The 17,335-nt window shown below is 41.7% G+C and overlaps 1 protein-coding gene across 3 annotated transcripts in view; it reads left to right on the forward strand.

Moving 5' to 3' along the window:
* KCTD9 (potassium channel tetramerization domain containing 9) overlaps nt 1-17,104 on the forward strand; it is a 33,098-nt gene extending 15,994 nt beyond the window's left edge. For 2 of the 3 annotated variants that reach the window (XM_074195259.1, XM_074195265.1), the window contains exons 7-12: nt 7,441-7,508; nt 7,612-7,707; nt 8,346-8,495; nt 11,310-11,415; nt 12,564-12,697; nt 15,132-17,104. In XM_074195259.1, coding sequence (XP_074051360.1) covers nt 7,441-7,508; nt 7,612-7,707; nt 8,346-8,495; nt 11,310-11,415; nt 12,564-12,697; nt 15,132-15,248 — 671 coding nt within the window. In that variant the 3' untranslated portion in view covers nt 15,249-17,104. The remainder of the gene's footprint in view (nt 1-7,440; nt 7,509-7,611; nt 7,708-8,345; nt 8,496-11,309; nt 11,416-12,563; nt 12,698-15,131) is intronic. The other variant, XM_074195269.1, reaches the window with a different exon arrangement.
* Nucleotides 17,105-17,335: the final 231 nt, after the last annotated feature.

The following is a 17,335-nucleotide window of genomic DNA, read 5'->3' on the forward strand; positions in this document are numbered from 1 at the left end:
TTTCCCCCCCACGATGGTAAAATTTCCTTTTATTTGAAAAGAGAATAGTGTTTGCCTGGATTCTGCCCACACATTGTGAGCTCTGGTCCGGCCCAGGAAGCTGAAAGGTTCTGGAGATGGGCCCCAAGGCTGCTTGCTGAGGCTTGGCCTTCCCAGAGGAGCTCCAGGAGGAGCTGAGAGGTAGGGCAACTGCAGGACAAGCATGGGTCCCCTCTGCCAAGGGGGCTGTGCTCCCACAGATGGCAAGCCCTGAGCCCTGAAGCTTTGCTGTGATCCTTCTACTAGATAGCAGGCATTATGACTGTGCAGCAAAGCAGTTGAAATGAGGGTGTCTGACTTGGTTCTGATCCAGTAAACAGCATTCTGGTTCTCAGGATTATCTGTGATTTCATCCACAATGAAGGAGTATTCTCTCTACTAATGCAGATTGCAGCTTATCCTGGCCTGCCTGTTCTGGGGAGCTCTCATCTGTGTTTGCCCCCAATGCTGGGAACCTTCCTTCAGCTGAACACCACCAGAGCCTATGGGGGGGGCAAGGCGTCATCCACCTCTGTGTCTTCATTCCTTGTTTGTTCAGGGAACACATTTCTCTCGGGGCATCTCTGTCTTTTATTTTCCTGTAATTCCTCAAACACATTGAATGCCTGATATACTAGAAGTGCTTTTGAGAGTTATAAGAAGTCTGTCTTGTGAGGCCTGAGCAGAGGTTGCCACCTCCTGAGGAGGTGAGGTTTGACAGAGGCCATGCCTGCATCAGACTCTAAAGGACGAGGCAGGCCCAGGAGTGAGCGCTGACCAAGAGAGGAGACCCATCCTCTGCCAGCAGGAGTGTCTCGGGTACAATGGGGCTGGAGCGACCCTGGGCAAGTCACTTCACCCTTTTTGCCTCGTTTTCCTCATCTGTAAAATGAACTGAGAAGGAAATGGTGAACCACTCCAGTTTCTCTGCCAAGAAAACCCCAAATGGTCTGAAGAGTCAGACACAACTGAACAACAAAAACTGCTGCTGCTCTTCTACCTCTTTCCTCTCTTGCCCTCTTCCATTTCTTCTTCTTCCTCCTCCTCCTCCTCTTTTGATGCCCAGGGTGTGGTGGCATTTTCAGACAAAGTTGGATCCCAAAAGGTACATCCACCTTTGGAGATGAGTCCCAAGAGTTCTCTCCTTTCAGAGCCTCAGGTCTCATCCCCTTATTTGCAGGAACTACAAAAGACTCTAGAGGCAGGCAGGGGCCCAGGCTACTGTAGAAACACCCAAGTGGCATCTCTGGCCACCCTGAGGAAGCCAGACTGGTTAAATTCCTGTCAAATCAAACCAGTTAAAATTGGTCAGAGAAAACCCAATGCAGGGGTCGTAACTTTAGGGCCAGATGTGATTGTAATCAGTACAACAATTTTAAATTCCCAGATGTTTAGTTCATGAGAGAATCTGTCCTTTAATAATCCTAATAGTAACATTTCTTAATTATAACATAGGACACTTAAAATACCATGATCACAGTTATGCCTTGAAAAACTAAAAAGCTTCAAGTTAATACAATATGTTTTTAATAATGCACAAAGGATCAGCCCATACATATACACGTGTGTGTGTAGATACATATATAATAAATATGGCTGTTCAATTAACAGTTAATAGGTAATATTAATAGACTGAATCTTGGCTCTGAAAAACTCCTACCACCTTTTTTTTGTTTAAGGTTTTTGCAAGGCAAATGGGGTTAAGTGGCTTGCCCAAGGCCACACAGCTAAGAAATTATTAAGTGTCTGAGACCAGATTTGAACCCAGGTACTCCTGACTCCAGGGCTGGTGTTCTATCCACTGCACCACTTAGTTGCCCCACCTACTTTAATTTCTAAAGGGAAAGATTATCTTTGTAGTTTCTGACTGAAGCGAAGACACTTATTCTATTAAACATTTCCTAGCAAGGAGCTAGACCCTGAAATCTTAAAAATATTGGCACCCTAACTTAGGTGGTTATTTGCGATTGCTTATTAATTTTAAATTTTTCTTTTTTTAAAACCTATCCAAATCCCAAGCATATAAAAGGAGTAAGTCACATTTTAGAACTTTCATTTCATTTAGACTGGGTTAGAAATGAACTCTATTGCCCATGAATTTTATTTCACAACTGTTATCAGATAGTTAGAGTAATGATTTAGCATGGAAGGAGCAGAGGGAAAGCTGTGCAACCAGGTTATCAGGACAGAAAAAAACAAGATTCTAAGAATTCTAATTTTTTTCCCCCTCCCCATTTTACAGCTGAGAAAAAAAATCATAGAAGGAGAATTACTCTATTTTCAGAGAGAGAGAAAGACAGGAGGCCACAGCTGGCCAATAGCTTTTGACTTTTGCTTGCTGCTTACTAGCAACTTTGGAGAAGGGAATGAGAGAGAGAGAGAGAGACAGAGACAGAGACAATACCATGCCCGTTAGTGGGACCAGAACTTAAAACAAACACCTTCAAAACACTGTACCAGAGAGGCCCCTGAATTCCAGGGAAAACCCACATTGCTCTCACTCTCAAAGGGTCCCCAAAACACAACACAAAGGCAGAAATGCCTCAAAGGTCACTTTAAAAAAATTATTTAAGGCAATGTGATTAAATGACTTGCCCAAGGTCACATAGCTAGGCAGTTAAGTGTCTGAGAATTTGAACTCAGGTTCTCCTGACTCCCTGGGTCACTTCTTTTTAAACAACACTTCTTTCCCCTCCCCTGCCCCCTCCCACCATTCCTTAAGTGATCTTTGTGCCCATCTCTCAGCTTAGCACTTGAGGATACATATAAAGAAGCAAAAAGACAAACAGGGCCTACTCTCCAGGAGGTTACAGGCTGAAGACAGCCCTGCCCAGCAGGCTGGAGAGCAGAGTGTATTGGAAAGGCTCCTGTACAAACAATAGTGGTCTTTTTAGACAGATCCCAAACTCCCCACCCTCTTCCTTTTTATGAGAATTATTTTTCTGTGTGTCTTAAGAATGTAATTTTTGAGAACTTTTCACCACCTTCTATATGAAGCACTTCCTGATCCTCCAACTGCTGGTAAATTTGCTCCCCAAACTATCTGTATAGAAGAAAAATTCATGTGATTCTCCACATTTTAGGCATGTCTGCCAGAAACAATTTGTATTCCTTTAACATTGTTCTAAAGCCAAGCCTTTCCAACAGAAAGGAAGAAATATCCAAATGGCTCAGTCTCTCCATGCCCTTGGGCATCTTTCTACTCTAAGGCAAATTGAGGTGACAGGTACAGGAATACTGAACCAGGCAAATTTCATATGTTATGATACAGTTTGAGGGAACCATTCCAGTGCTATAGTCACCTAATAATCTACTAGAATTCCTCAGTTCCTTCTTTGGCTCTTCTCTTTGGAAGGCCTTTTCTGAGAAGGTAAGGGAAAAGAGACCAGAGAAAGATGGATGGATGTTACTGTGAGCCAAGTACTTCGGTATTGCAATACAAACTCCAGGGAATAGGACCTTCCCTATCCTAAAGGAAGGAGGAAACAAAAAGTCTAGGGCAGAGCCTTTTTGAAGTAGGCAAGACTCCAGGTGGTTCTGACTCAGGAGGTCACAGGAAGGAAGTCACCACTGGTTTCAGTTTCCACCCTGGGTCCATTTCCTTGTCTTCAGCCTACTACTCACTTTCCTATGAGTCTCCTGGGGGGTGGGGGAGTTAGACCATAGAAGTTTTTACTTCTTAACATTATTAGAAAATAAGGTTTCTGATAAGCTTCCCTATCTGTAAGGAATGCTCCAATCCCAAAGTAGTCATCCAGCCTTTGCAAGAAAGCTTCCAGCAGGGGAGGAACTCCCTACTGCCCATGCCAGCCCAATCCACTTTGGAGCAACTCAAATTGTTAGGAAGTTTTTTCTGAAATCAAGTATGAATTTCTCTGTGAACTTATGCCTGGCCCTCTGGCCAAAAAGAACCGAGATGGATCATTTAAAGCAAAACCCCTCATTTAAATAGCATTCAGTAGTAGTCAAAACATGTTATTCTTTAGTAAATAGACTGCTCACCAGAGAAGGGAGTGGGAACACAGCCTATTGCAAGGAGTTATGAACCACGACTGGGGTTAGCAATGTTGGATCAGCTCCTTTTGGGGAAGATAGGGTTTCACCCTTTAGTCATATGCCATCAGAGGTTTGGGAAGTTTTTTGGGGTTTTATTAATAAAATTTCAGCTAAAAGTACAAAACTATTTCAGCATATGGCATATTTTACTATACACTTCTTAAAATCAACAGTTGTAGGAAAAAGAAAACATTGTCTTCCTCCCCATGTCTCTGGAAGATGCTACTGTTCCCCAATTGGCCCCCTCTGATTGCTCTTGGAGGAGGGATAGTGGAGCACCTAGATTGTTGGACTAGAGTCAAGAGTTGGACCTCTCTGACAATTAGTCACTGTCTGGACACAAACAAGGCAGAGGATAATTGCTTTGGATTAGAAGGAATCTTAGATGTCATCTGGTTCAATCCGTCATCTAACAGCTGAAGAAACTGAGGTTTGTCCATGGGTCCCCCAGAGATAAGTGGCAGAAATGGGATTCAGACCCAAATCCTCCAGCTCTAGAGTCTGATCCAATTAGTATTAGGTTCAATTAATATAAAGAGAAAATTCTACAGTCTGACAATCCTTCAGAAACAAATTTCATTGGCAAATCAAGTCAGCAAGCATTATTTGGTGCCGACTGTTGTGAGGTCTTGTGCAAAGCACTTAGCATATCAAGTGTGGCCACAGTACTCTGTCCTTGCTTTGGAGGGCATTCCCTTAGAACAAGTCAGCTGGCACTGCCCAGGGTCAATGGAAGGTAAGCTCTGAGGGAAGTGGAGACTTCCAAGCATGGGAGCCGTCTATGCTACGAGGGGACAAAAGATTACGAAGTCTAGAAAGGTAGGAAAGGGTTGGAAAGCCCCAAAAGAGGATTTTATATTTGTCGTTGAGGCTGTTCTAGAAATCTCAATCTAAGTGGCCTTTTGTCAATCCCCATCCTTCTTGACCTCTTTGGGCCTTTGACACTGTATATTGTTCCCGTCTCCTCAATACTCAACTCTTTACATTTTTGGGGTTCTTACTACTCTCTGCTGGCATTGGTCTTTCTGCTTTACTGGTTCTTCATCTAGGTCCTGTCTGCCATGTTACTTAAATATGACTTCCAGAGTTCTATCCTGGGTTCTCTTTTCTTCTCTCTAGACACTTTTTCACTCGATAATCTCATTAATTCCCAAGAATTCAATTGCCATCTCTATTCTGATGCTCACTGGGTATACAGCTGTAACCTCTCTGCTGACATTGAGCCTGACATCTCCAGCTGCCCTGTTGGGTGATCCACAAACATCTCACCCTGAACCCATTCTCTGTATCCTTTAACTCTATACTCTTCCTCTCTTTTTTATCATTGAGGGTGCCACCATCTTCCCAGTCACCCAGTCAGTTCCAAGTGTCATCCTTGGCTCCTCAGTGCCTCATCCCCATGTCCAATTTGTGACCCAGGTCTTTAGATCTTCCCTTTTGTAATAGCTCTTTCATTCTGCTCCCTTCACTCCTTGGACTCTGCCCTGTTGGATGCCCTTATCCCATCATGCTGACACTCCTGCAGTAGCTGCTGCTGGATCTACTGACCACAAGTCCATCCTTCACTCATCTGTCAAAATGTTCTCTCCAAAGTACTTGAGAACGTCCCATGCTACACCCCTTCTCTTCAGGAAATGCCAGTCTCTTCCTATTACCTTCAGTATCAAATGTAAAAGCTTTTCATAAGCTCTCCCCACCCCCATATAGACCCCACACCACATCATCTGCCATATATTCCCCTGGGCCTCCTTGCTGTTCCTCAGTTAAGATTCTCTTTATCCTGCTGCATATAACTTCCTCATACATGGCTGTTTGCACTTGTCCCCCCCCCCCCCCCCCCATCAGATTGTGAACCTCTTAGGAGGACAGATTTCTTTTTTTCTCTGCTCTTAGCACAGTGGCTAGTAATATGTGGTTATTACCCTCCTGACTCTTGAGAAAGGAGGAGAACATGGTCAGGCCTCCATTTTAGGAAGCTCTCTTTGTGAGCTGAGTGGGAGACTTCCCAGGTGGGAGATAGTGTGGGCCTGCAGGGAGGTAGGGGGAGGAAATGTCAGAGGAGAGAAAGGGAGGGCCGGGTCATTAAAAACCTAGAGAGAAGAGGTTGGGGGGGGGCCACTAGATTTGTGATTAACAGATCATAGGTAACTGGGTGGGACCTGCCAGACCAAAGAAGGTGAGAGAGAGTGAGGGGGGGGGAAAGTGGATGTGGAGAACGTAGATTGCTTTGCTACCAAAGAGAGGAGATATGTAGGATTAATAACTAGAGGGGATGGAGAGAGAGTGAGATGGGCAGAATTCTAGAGGGCAAAGAAACAACCAGTTGATAGAGCTTGAAGTTTAATGAGAATGGCTAAGACAGAAGGCAGGGGGACCCAGATGATTTGGCAGAAAGAAGGGCCACCTCTTGTGTGATGGGTAAGGGTATTATTGACTGACATGATTCCCTGGCTCATTTCCATGATATGACAAGGGATGGTTAAATAAGGAAATAAATCTACTAAATCATAATTTGTGTCAATTTAAGAAAAGTAGATGATAAAGTATTATGTATTTGACCACCCTTTAAGAGCTGTCAAATCTGGTTTCCAGTTTCAAAAATGTTTAAGAAGTGGAGGAGAGGGGCAGCTAAGTGGCTCAGGGGATAGAGCACTGTTCCTGGAGTCAGAAGGACCTGAGTTCAAATGTGATACTTAATACTTAAATATCTTTGTGATTTTGGACAAGTTGCAAAAAATAGCAACAAAAAAAGAAGTGGAGAAGAAACTTTATAAATCTTACTCATCTCTATTTTGAAGGTTAATGGGGTTTTTGGATTTTAGGTGTATTAAATATCTTTCTTAGAATCCCAGTCAAACAATATAATTCTATTCATTTTTGTTAATGAAAAATTTTTCCAATGTTTTAAAGTTACAGAAATGATCGGAAATTCATTTGAAGTACATACTTAAATCCAGTCTAGTAGTCTTTTAGTTTCATTTTTTTTTCTTACACAAAATAAAAACTGTTTCAGAGATTCATTCTCTCTAAGATTTTGTCTTGGGGATATGTGGAGCATCCCTAATTTCTCTCCTATGTTGAGTAGTAATCTGCTTGCTACACATTACATTTTTTTTTTTGACAAGGCAATAGAGTTACGTGACTTGCCACGGTCATGTCATTAAGTAAGTATTAAGTGTGTGGGACTGGATTTGAACTCAGCTCCTCCTGACTCCAGGACTGGTTCTCTAACCACTGTGCCACCTAGTTATCCCCACATGATGTTCTTTAACATATCCTGCATTAAATGATGAAGGTTCAAAGATAAATGGAGACTGTAACTTTTTTTTCCCCCCAAACACCAATTTCTTGTCATTGCTTTGGTAGGTGTGTTAGAAGAGGCCAGATTTTTTGGTATTGACTCATTGATTGAACATCTTGAAGTGGCAATAAAGGTATTTTTAAACACTTATTTATAATATAGTAGTATTTAGAACACGAAGACAGCATCCTAAGTAGCTCAGAAAAGACTGACATATTTATATTTCCTTCCTAAAGAATTCTCAACCACCAGAAGACCATTCTCCAATATCTCGAAAGGAGTTTGTTCGATTTCTGCTCGCCACGCCAACCAAATCAGAATTGCGTTGCCAGGTATTTGAGCAGCCTTTTCCTTCAGCCCTTGCTCCAGTTAGCAAAGCTTTCAATCATTCAACAGGATGTTTTTACAAAACAATTACATCAAGCTTTGTCTATTGTTTTCCCTTCATTTTGTTTAATTTCCTTTTGAACACAGTGTAAAAATCTTAAGCATCCCAGCATCTTAATCCTAAATAGTGATTCTCCTTTTCTTTCTTTTTACAAAAATTCTTTGTTACTAAATTATGCAGTTTCCTCATCTATGCAAAATATACCAGTGAAAAGCAAGCCCTCCCAATGACCAGTTGAGGTTGCATGTGTCCCTATAGTACATTGGTTGGAGCAGGCACATAAGATTCTTTTTTTTTTTTTTTAACAAACCTTCTTTACTATTTGCTAAATTGGAGCAAAATACTTAAAACCTATTCCTGTTTTTCACTTAAAAGCCTGCATCTTATTTAAGAACATTGAAGAGGCAATTTTTGTTTTCATATGTGGCCTTTTTACTAGAAGGAAGACTTTCTGTAGTAATTTCTTAACACACTCCCCCATTCTTTTCGCATGATGTCTGTAAAGACATTTATGGCCGCAAAATGGAAAATTAAATGGAATGTTCAGCTTCGCGAGTGAGAGTTTATTTGTGTTTCTTTTAGGGTCTAAACTTCAGTGGTGCTGATCTTTCTCGTTTGGACCTTCGATACATAAATTTCAAAATGGCCAATTTAAGTCGCTGCAATCTTGCGCATGCTAATCTCTGCTGCGCAAATCTTGAACGAGCTGATCTCTCCGGATCAGTGCTTGATGTAAGAACAATTTCCACTCCTTAAACCTGGGCTTTGGGGCATTTTCATGGTCTGTCCCCTGACCTGGCTTCCTTCAAGGCTCCCCAGGAGGTCTTCCCCAGGCCTCAATCTGGACTCTCTCCTAGGTCCACCCTTTGGACCATAGCTGCCTACATGCGGCCTTTCCCATTAGGCATGCACTCGGCCTTGTGCCTTTCTTGTTGACTCAACAGTCCTGGCTCATCCTTGCTGACTTATGATTGTGTCAGATTAGATGACCAGAGAGTAGGAAGGCATGAGTAGTGCCCCCATTGGATCAGGCCCTAGAGATAGGAATTTAGAAATGGAGTGGTGTCTGACCCCCAGGAGGTGATCCCGTCCACTATTTGATTTTTTTATGAAGGAAAAACTTCTAAAAATGATGAATCCTCTAGTGCCCTGCTGGTGTATTTAGTCACTCTTATAACTGGTAAGGTCCAAAGTGGTTGAAATTGGGCATATTTGCCATATATCTTGTCCATTATTTATCATGTTGTCCATGTGGTGGTGGTGGTGGTGGTGGGTGCCAGCTAATGCTAACAAGTTCAAATGATACTAAGTTTTAAAGAGCCTTGAATGAGAAGCCAAGGAGTTTGAAGTAATAGATATGACTTGAGTTTTGAGTATAAAAGTGACTGGATCAAAGACTTAAGAAGAAAAAATATTTTGGTTGTAGTATTAAAGATGCACTGGGGAGGAGGGGTTGTGGAAAGGCCTACTTAACAGAAAGACCTATTTCTTTAACCTCCCTGAGTTTAACAATATATGGAATGGGTGCCAGAGGCGTTGTGAAGGTGAGATCAACAAGCCAAAGTAAGTGAGTGATTGGATATAAAAGGTGAGTGAAGGAAAAAGAGACAGAAACTTTTGTTGTTGAGTCTGGGAGTCAGGATGAATGGGGGTACCCAGATAGAGTAAAGAAAATCAAAAGGAAGAGCCAGGTTAAGGGGAGAAGATCATAACCTACATCTTGAACATGTTGCATCTGAGATGCCATATTCTCTGAGGATTGTGGGATTAGAGCTGAAAAGCAGTGAGGGCTGGGGATCACCCAGATGGGGTGACAGAGAAAGCCATGATTTTTGCCAAGGGAGTGCGTATAGCCCGGAGAGGATAAAAAAATCAAGGGTCTCCCTTGAGTGACGACCATATTCAATCTCAGAAAAGGAAGAATGAGGTAGAGAAGTAGGAGAAGTAGAGAATTCAGCCAAAACATGAGGCTAGAAGCAGCAAAGATGACAAAGTCTCTGGAGAGACTTGAGCAGGTGATTACAAGAAGGTTGTTAGGGTTGGTTATTAGGTCTCTGGTATCTATTTAAATAATTTCATTGGTGTCCTAGGAGAAGACAAATTGCAAAAGGTTGTGGGGAGAGTGGCTTAAGAGGCATTGCAGGCAATGGACCTAAACTGCTTTTCTAAGAATTTTAATCATGAAGGGTAAGAAAGAAATGGGTGAATAGCCAGAGAATATAATAAAGTTAAGGGAAGAATGGAGGAGAAGCTCAGGAAGATGAGTGTCTGTGGATGGTTGGGAAGGTGCCAGTGGGAGACAGAGATTGAGCATGCAAGATGGGGGGGATAAGTTTTGGAGTAGGAAAGTCTTGGAGGAGTTTGGAGAGGGTGGGATCATGGATATAGTTGCAGAGATTCATCTTAGAGAAGAGCTCAGTGACTTCAGCCATCTCATTGAAGTAGGAAGTTCACCCACGTTCAGTCAATTGAGATATTGAGTTTGTGTGGGGTGGAAAAGAAAAGAAAAAAAAGTTTGGATTGGAAATCCTCCCCAAATTGAGTTCTGATGGGTTCTGGCTGGAAGGTGTTGAGTTTCAGGTGATTCTGGGATATCTAGCTCAAGATACCGATAGCCCCAAGCTCAACATGTCCCATCTTACAAAACTCTGGACTGGCTGTCATTATATGACACCTCACTGCCAGGCTCTAAACTATTGAGGCAAAAATTTGTTTAATTCTTAAATTCCAGGGCTTGTAGGATTTGAGTAGTCTTAGCTCGTTCCTCTGTCTTTTTAGGACAAAGATCATAGTTGCTATAGTCGTGCTTGATTCTGTGAATTCACCTTTTGAAAATCATCTCTGGTAGTCACTGTTAACCAACAGTGGTGGGCAGGAAAAGACTCTGCTTTGTTAGGTTAATTAATTGACTTTTCTTAAATCAAGGGTGATGATAGCCTCTTGGAAGTCCATGCCCATTTGTTGGTGCTGCCCATCAGGAAATCGGGGCCCACTCCTGGCACTGAACTTGACTGAGTTTCATGGCTCCGACACTTGGGACCTGGGATTGGAGTCCATTCTGTTGCTCATTTGCAAACCTCCTTCCTACCAACCAATTTGAAAAGAAACATTTATTATTAGAACAGAACCACTGTCCTCTGTACTCATTGCATCCAGTGCAGGGTGGGCAGAGTGGAAAGAATGCTTGCTCATTGTAGGGCCTCTGGAGTGGGGGGTGGGGGTGGGGGGCTCTGGGCAGGTCCTGACGGGCTCCAGGTGAAGAGGGCCCAGAGTGATGATGCTGAGTCTCCCCTATCAGAGCAAGGCAGATCCAGTGAAGTCCCATTGGTAAAGTGCCTAGCACATAGTAAGTGCTTCATGACTAGACCCATGATAAGAAATCAAGAAACACGCTTTGCAAATTGTAAAGGGCAGTGTCTAGATGAGAGAAATGTGTTCTACTGATTTTTAACATGAATTATCTTTCTTCTCCTTGAGCCATAATGTTCTCCTCCAGTTTAAACTGCAGTCTCCTTATAATCTGAGCATTTTCCTTTCTTTTGACAGTGCGCAAATCTCCAGGGGGTGAAAATGCTTTGCTCTAATGCAGAAGGAGCATCTTTAAAGTTGTGTAACTTTGAGGATCCTTCAGGCCTTAAAGCCAACTTGGAAGGTAAGATTGCAGTTCAGAGTCCTCTTACCACCATAGAGGAGTGAAATCAGGAGAATGAAAATGACTGATTCCCCTGACAGACTTGTGGAAGACTAGAGGCCTGGGCCTGGAGTTGGGAAGACCTGGGTTCAAATCCAACCTCAGCCACTTGATAGCTGTGGGAACCTGGACAAGTCACTTCAGCTCTATCTGTAAAGTGGAGATAATTCTCATCTGTAAAGTGGAGATAATTAAAGCCCCTTCCCCAGAGTTGTGAGACTCAGATGGTCTCATTTGTAAAGTGCTTATTAGCCTCATGCTTCATGTCTAGGCTCCTAATACATATTCCTTTCCTCCCTCCTTCCCTTGAATGCTCAACAGCAGGGAGAAACTCTAGTCCACCAGATTTGAGTTTGGGGCAGCTTTCATCTGAAAAACCAAACTTCATACTTTTCTCTTTTTTTAGGTTTTTGCAAGGCAGTGGGGTTAAGTGGCTTGCCTAAGGCCACACAGCTAGGTCATCATTAAGTGTCTGAGGCTGGATTTGAACTCAGGTTCTCCTGACTCCAGGGCTGGTGCTCTATCCACTGTGCCACCTAGCTGCCCCAAACTTCAACCTTTTCAGTACAAAAAGAAGAATCTTTGTTGTTGATGAGCAAGTCACTTTTTGTTTCTGTATGCCTCCACATAAAATTAATCATCCCTGAAAGTCATGAATAAGAGGAAATATATCACCATTATGTTACAAAAGTGACCAGTGAGACCTCATTGACAAGTACACTGCTTATTTCATGTCCCAAGCTCACAAAAAAGATTTTTAAATTCATTGTTAATCAGATTAGGTGATTTCAAGCTTGCTCCAGTAGTTCAAAAAACTGAACTTGTCTTATCATTTTAATCTGAAATGTTAATAAAATAGTGTCCTTTGTAATTTCATGTTTTATTTTATGCATATAAAAACATGGATTTTTTCCTGATTGTTTAAGACTGTTTAGTTTGACTTTTTATACTAAACAATTATCACCATTTACTAAAATTGCACTTTAATTTGTAGGAAAGTTTCTATCTTCTTGCCTATTCCCACTGCAAATTGATTAATCCTGTGTGGTTCTGGGAGGTGGGAATCTAGTGTAAATAGAAAAAATTCTCACAGTATCATCCCTTTCTAGGTGCTAATTTGAAAGGTGTGGATATGGAGGGAAGTCAGATGACAGGGATTAACCTTCGTGTTGCTACATTAAAAAATGCAAAATTGAAAAACTGTAACCTTCGAGGAGCAACTCTGGCAGGGACAGATTTAGAGGTGAGTCGGTCTGGAATGTTTGCTGTCCCGTTATTGAACAAGAGAACTGTGGTATGTAGCTTCAAGTAATTTGCTGGCACAACCAGAAGGAAAATGATCATTTCAATTGAATTTGGGTTTGTTTTTTTTTTTTTTTTAGTAAAAAAAATTTTGTTTCATATTACCTACATTTTCAATATGTCCTTTCTCTTTCCTTTTCCCTTTCCGGGGGGGGGGGGGGGGGGAGGCATGGCTAAGGGGGGGGAAAGAGGAAAAAATTCAGCAAAATGAACCTATTTGAAAAGAATTATGCCATTATATTATTGTGTCCCTCTGCAAAGAAGGAACATTTTTTTTAAACAAGCTTTACAAAGCAGAAATTAGTCCTGAGCAACATGTAGTTAGAATTCTAGGTACACATATAGAAATGTATATACATACATATATATACATACACACACACACACACATTTGTGTGTCATTGCGTATTGGGAATTTGAAAACTTCTCACTTTTTCTCCTGTTTTCCCCGAGGCTTTCATCCATGTGACCTGAACAGGAGCTATATAGTATTCTAAATTCTTTTAATTTTCTTAAGATTATTTCTTCAGCAGGACCAAATCCTTTAAGCTAGCTTAAGCCATTTCAGTAACATCTGGGTTTAACATCGGATTCCTGATACATCTCTGGTCATTCGTTTTCATAGCCAGACTTGACCCCAGCAAACAACCTGAACTCTTATCTTTAATCAACCATCTTGAAACCTCTGCTGTACTTCTCTATTTTGATGGTAGTGACATTGTCAGTGGGTCATCTAAGCACCAGGATTCAAGTGTTAACCAAGCCTGGCTTGGACGGATCCAGAGAGAGACTGACAGCTAAGCTTTGTTTGGCCTTTATGAGAGTCCTGATCAGTTGATGAATGTTGGGTGCAGGATATCATTCACAGTTTAAAAAGAGACCTGGATTCAGGGAGATGTTCTCATAGTAACATAGGCCAGGAGTGTGGCTCGCTCATTTCCAACTGCCCCAAAGTATTGGGTATCTCAGATCCTTGTGATGTAGATGCCCACAGACATTGTCTGATCTGGTGGGTCATGAGGGTGATAGCCACAGGGAGGCCTTCCTTTACTGTATCAGAGGTTCTTTACCTGGGAACCCTAAACTTGGATGTGGAAAAAAAGTAGCCTCTTCATTTCAATAAAATGAATTTCCTTTGTAATCTCATGTTACTTTATACATATAAAAACACTGATTTGGACAGCTGGGTGGGATAGAGCACCAGTCCTGGAGTTCAGAAGATGTGAGTTCAAATTCAGCCTCAGACACTTGCCACTTACTGTCTGTGTGACTTTGGGCAAGTCACTTTACCCTGATTGCCTCCCATTCAGGGCCATCTCCAATCTTCCTGATTCAGATCTGTCCATTGGACCCAGATGGTTCTAGAGGAAAAAGTGAGGCTGGTGACTTAGCACAGCACCCCCTCACCCAAATCTAATTCATGTGCTTCTCATGGCATTAACTCCTTGATGTTGTGGTCTTCTTTTAGAATGAAGGACAAGAGGGCAGGTAGGTGGTGCAGTGGATAGAGTTCAGGCCCTGGAGTTGGGAGGACCTGAGTTCTAATTTGGTCTCAGAAACTTAATAATTGCCTAGCCATGTGACCTTGGGCAAGTCACTTAGTCCCATTGCCCTAAAAAATAAAAATTAAAACAAAAAAGAATACTGAGAATGAAGGACAAGCAGTAAGACTAATCATAACCAAAAAAAAATTGTTTAGGGGTTTGCAGTTAAATTAAAGGAATGTATTACAATTTTACTTTTAAATAAGCTTTAAATGTCCAAACTCTTCCTCTTTCACCATTGTGGATCCCTGTGATAAAGAACTACAGCCTCAACCAGAGTTAGCAGGAGCCACAGTTTGAAGTTCAGGTGGAACTCAAGTCCACTGACTAACTTGGCTCTGGACTTTGGGAGAGAGGGTGAGAGAGGATTTACTATTAGATTAGAGTGGATGTTTATTTCCCAAAACATGGAAAGAATATTGGAGTAAGAAGCAAAGTGGGGACAGCCAAGTGGATAAGTGCATAGAGCAGCAGCTCTGGAGGCAGAAGTTCAAATCTGACCTCAGACATTTAATATAATTACCTAGCCACTTAACCCCACTACCTTGCAAAAAACCAAAACAAAAAAAGAAGCAAGAGTGGTATGCAAGTCCTGGTTTGGGTACATGCTTTGTTCCTTGGACTACTCATTGCTTCCCTGGAGCACCTGCTTTAGTGTCTTTATTTGTGAAAAGGAGGATCATGATATTGGCTTAACTACATCTTGGGGCTTTGTAACCTATAAGATGTAAGATGAAAGCTGCTCTCTATTTTGTGGAAATCATAATAATAGCAACTAAAGTTTCATCCGTTTTCTTCAGATTTTCACTGGTTTTTGTGGTTTCCTTGTAGAATTGTGATCTTTCAGGCTGTGATCTCCAAGAAGCCAACTTGAGAGGCTCCAATGTCAAGGGCGCCATCTTTGAAGAGATGCTGACCCCCCTGCACATGTCCCAGAGCGTCAGATAAGAGGGGGCTGGAAGCTAGGTGACTTCTTCCAAACAAGAGGAGATGCGAAGTGTTTTCCTTGTGACACATTTTCTCCATCTACTCAGTAGTCTAGAAGAAATAACACTGTAAAAGAATTACAAAGCAGTTAGACAATAATGTATATTCTCAGTAGTGCCTAAGGAAAAAAAATCTTCACTTTTTTTTCCTCAAGTTGTAAAGAGGAAGCATTTACTTAATAGCTGAATGGAAATTAGATTTTATTGCTGCCTTTCGAATGGGCTGGGAGACATGGCCTGGCCTAATAGTCAGGAATAGTATATAATAGTATATTTGCTTTGAAATCAGCATGTTATGGAAATACCATCTGGGTTTGAAATTCATTGAGGATTTTAATTTATGAAAAGCACAATATATGCAATTATTTATTGAATCTCTAGATGCAATATGGATATTTAAACTGTTAAAGTTTGTGCAATTGGGGGGGGGAGTTATTGAGGTTACAGCTAGCTTTAGGATCGCTACTGTTACTTTGATTGCCTGTAGAAATTATCAGAATATATGAATGTGGTGGAGCAGAGCTCCCCAAGCCTCTCTTTTCAGGTACATTTTTCATAATGTTTATTTTTTTCGAACAACACAACAGCTAAACTAAAGAAATTCTCAGTTCTAACTGAGGTGGGAGTGGGGGGGTAGTTGGATGGGAAGATTCATTATATATCTTTGAATTCAGGTGATGGGATGGAGTAGAGACAGCTTTTACAATGTGCCAGAACCTAAGTCAAAATACAGAAAGAAGAATTTCTTTTCTCAGAGTGGGGATTAGCTGGTAGCTCCAACATAACTGGATGGTCCTGGTTGAATAGGATTTTTACTCCAGGCAAATTCCCCTCATCCCCAAAGCAGAAGTTAAGTGATGTTCCCCAGACCCAGTTATTGGTTATCTCACAAGGTCAAGCACAGGAAGATGCTTGAATAACCAAAATACATATATACATTTATATGTAAATCTCAAGGTGCATCAATAATAGTCATTAATTTCAGGTGCTGATGAATCTAGACAATCACCACTAAGGAGTGTGGTGAATCAAATCCAAATACATGGCAATGAGTGTTGGGAAATAGGAGTGAAGAGGGGAGAGCGACGTTCTTGGGATGACTCCCGAGAACACCGTGTCATTGCAGTTTGGACTTTATAACAGGGACTCAAGGATTGAAACTGATGCTCTGATCACCCCCCACCCAAATTGACAGCTGGCTGATCCGAGATGAGATGCCAATCTGTCTGCACCTGTGGCTCTCCTTGCCAAAGATCTGGCCCGCCTGTTTGCAAGCGACCTCTGGTCCCAATTCTAGCTCTCCCAAGACCGGGTGGAGGGCCTGTTCTTGAGATTCAGAAGGAAAGACTCCTCAGCCCTGGGCAGTAAGCTATTGGACAGGTTTGCCTCCTGGAGGAGAAAGGACTTGGGTTCAATATTTATGTTGTCTAGTCTTTTCTACATATGCAAAGCTTTCCTAAATGATAAAGACCATGTGCATAAAGAGAGGAGATCTGGATCTCTCTAACTGAGGGAAAGCAACTTCAAAAATGAATTATTTTCTTTGATTTATCATTTTTTATTAAGACAGAGAAGTAGAATATTGTATTGAAAGAGATCTATTTTCATAATCAGTATGTGTATAAATTATATTTAAATAATTCATTTTATTGTTGTATTATATTTTCAGTAATTATAGAATGCATCATTCATTCACTTAAAGGTACCTCTTTAAACATGACTTAAAACTGCAGAAGACTCTAAACCTGGTATGTTCAGAAACTGCAGATTTCAAGTCTAATGTAAAGTGTATTAATAAAAAAAGCAATCTGAAACATGGTTTGTGTATGTTGGGGGTGTTGGGGGCCGGGGGGGGGGGCGGGAAGCAGCTTTGTAAAAGGCAGGAAAGGAAAAGGGCTGGTTCCAGAAGAGGAGGGAGCCAAGACCTTCCCTGCATGTTGGTGGGTGGATCTTGATAGAGATTCTCTGGAAGGACATGGAAGAGAATTGAAATGACAGAGGGTGAAGAACCTCTTAGCTGGTGGGGCATGTGCACCCAGTTAGATCACA

The sequence above is a fragment of the Macrotis lagotis genome, chromosome 1, assembly GCF_037893015.1.
Source record: "Macrotis lagotis isolate mMagLag1 chromosome 1, bilby.v1.9.chrom.fasta, whole genome shotgun sequence".
Classification (NCBI taxonomy): domain Eukaryota; kingdom Metazoa; phylum Chordata; class Mammalia; order Peramelemorphia; family Peramelidae; genus Macrotis; species Macrotis lagotis.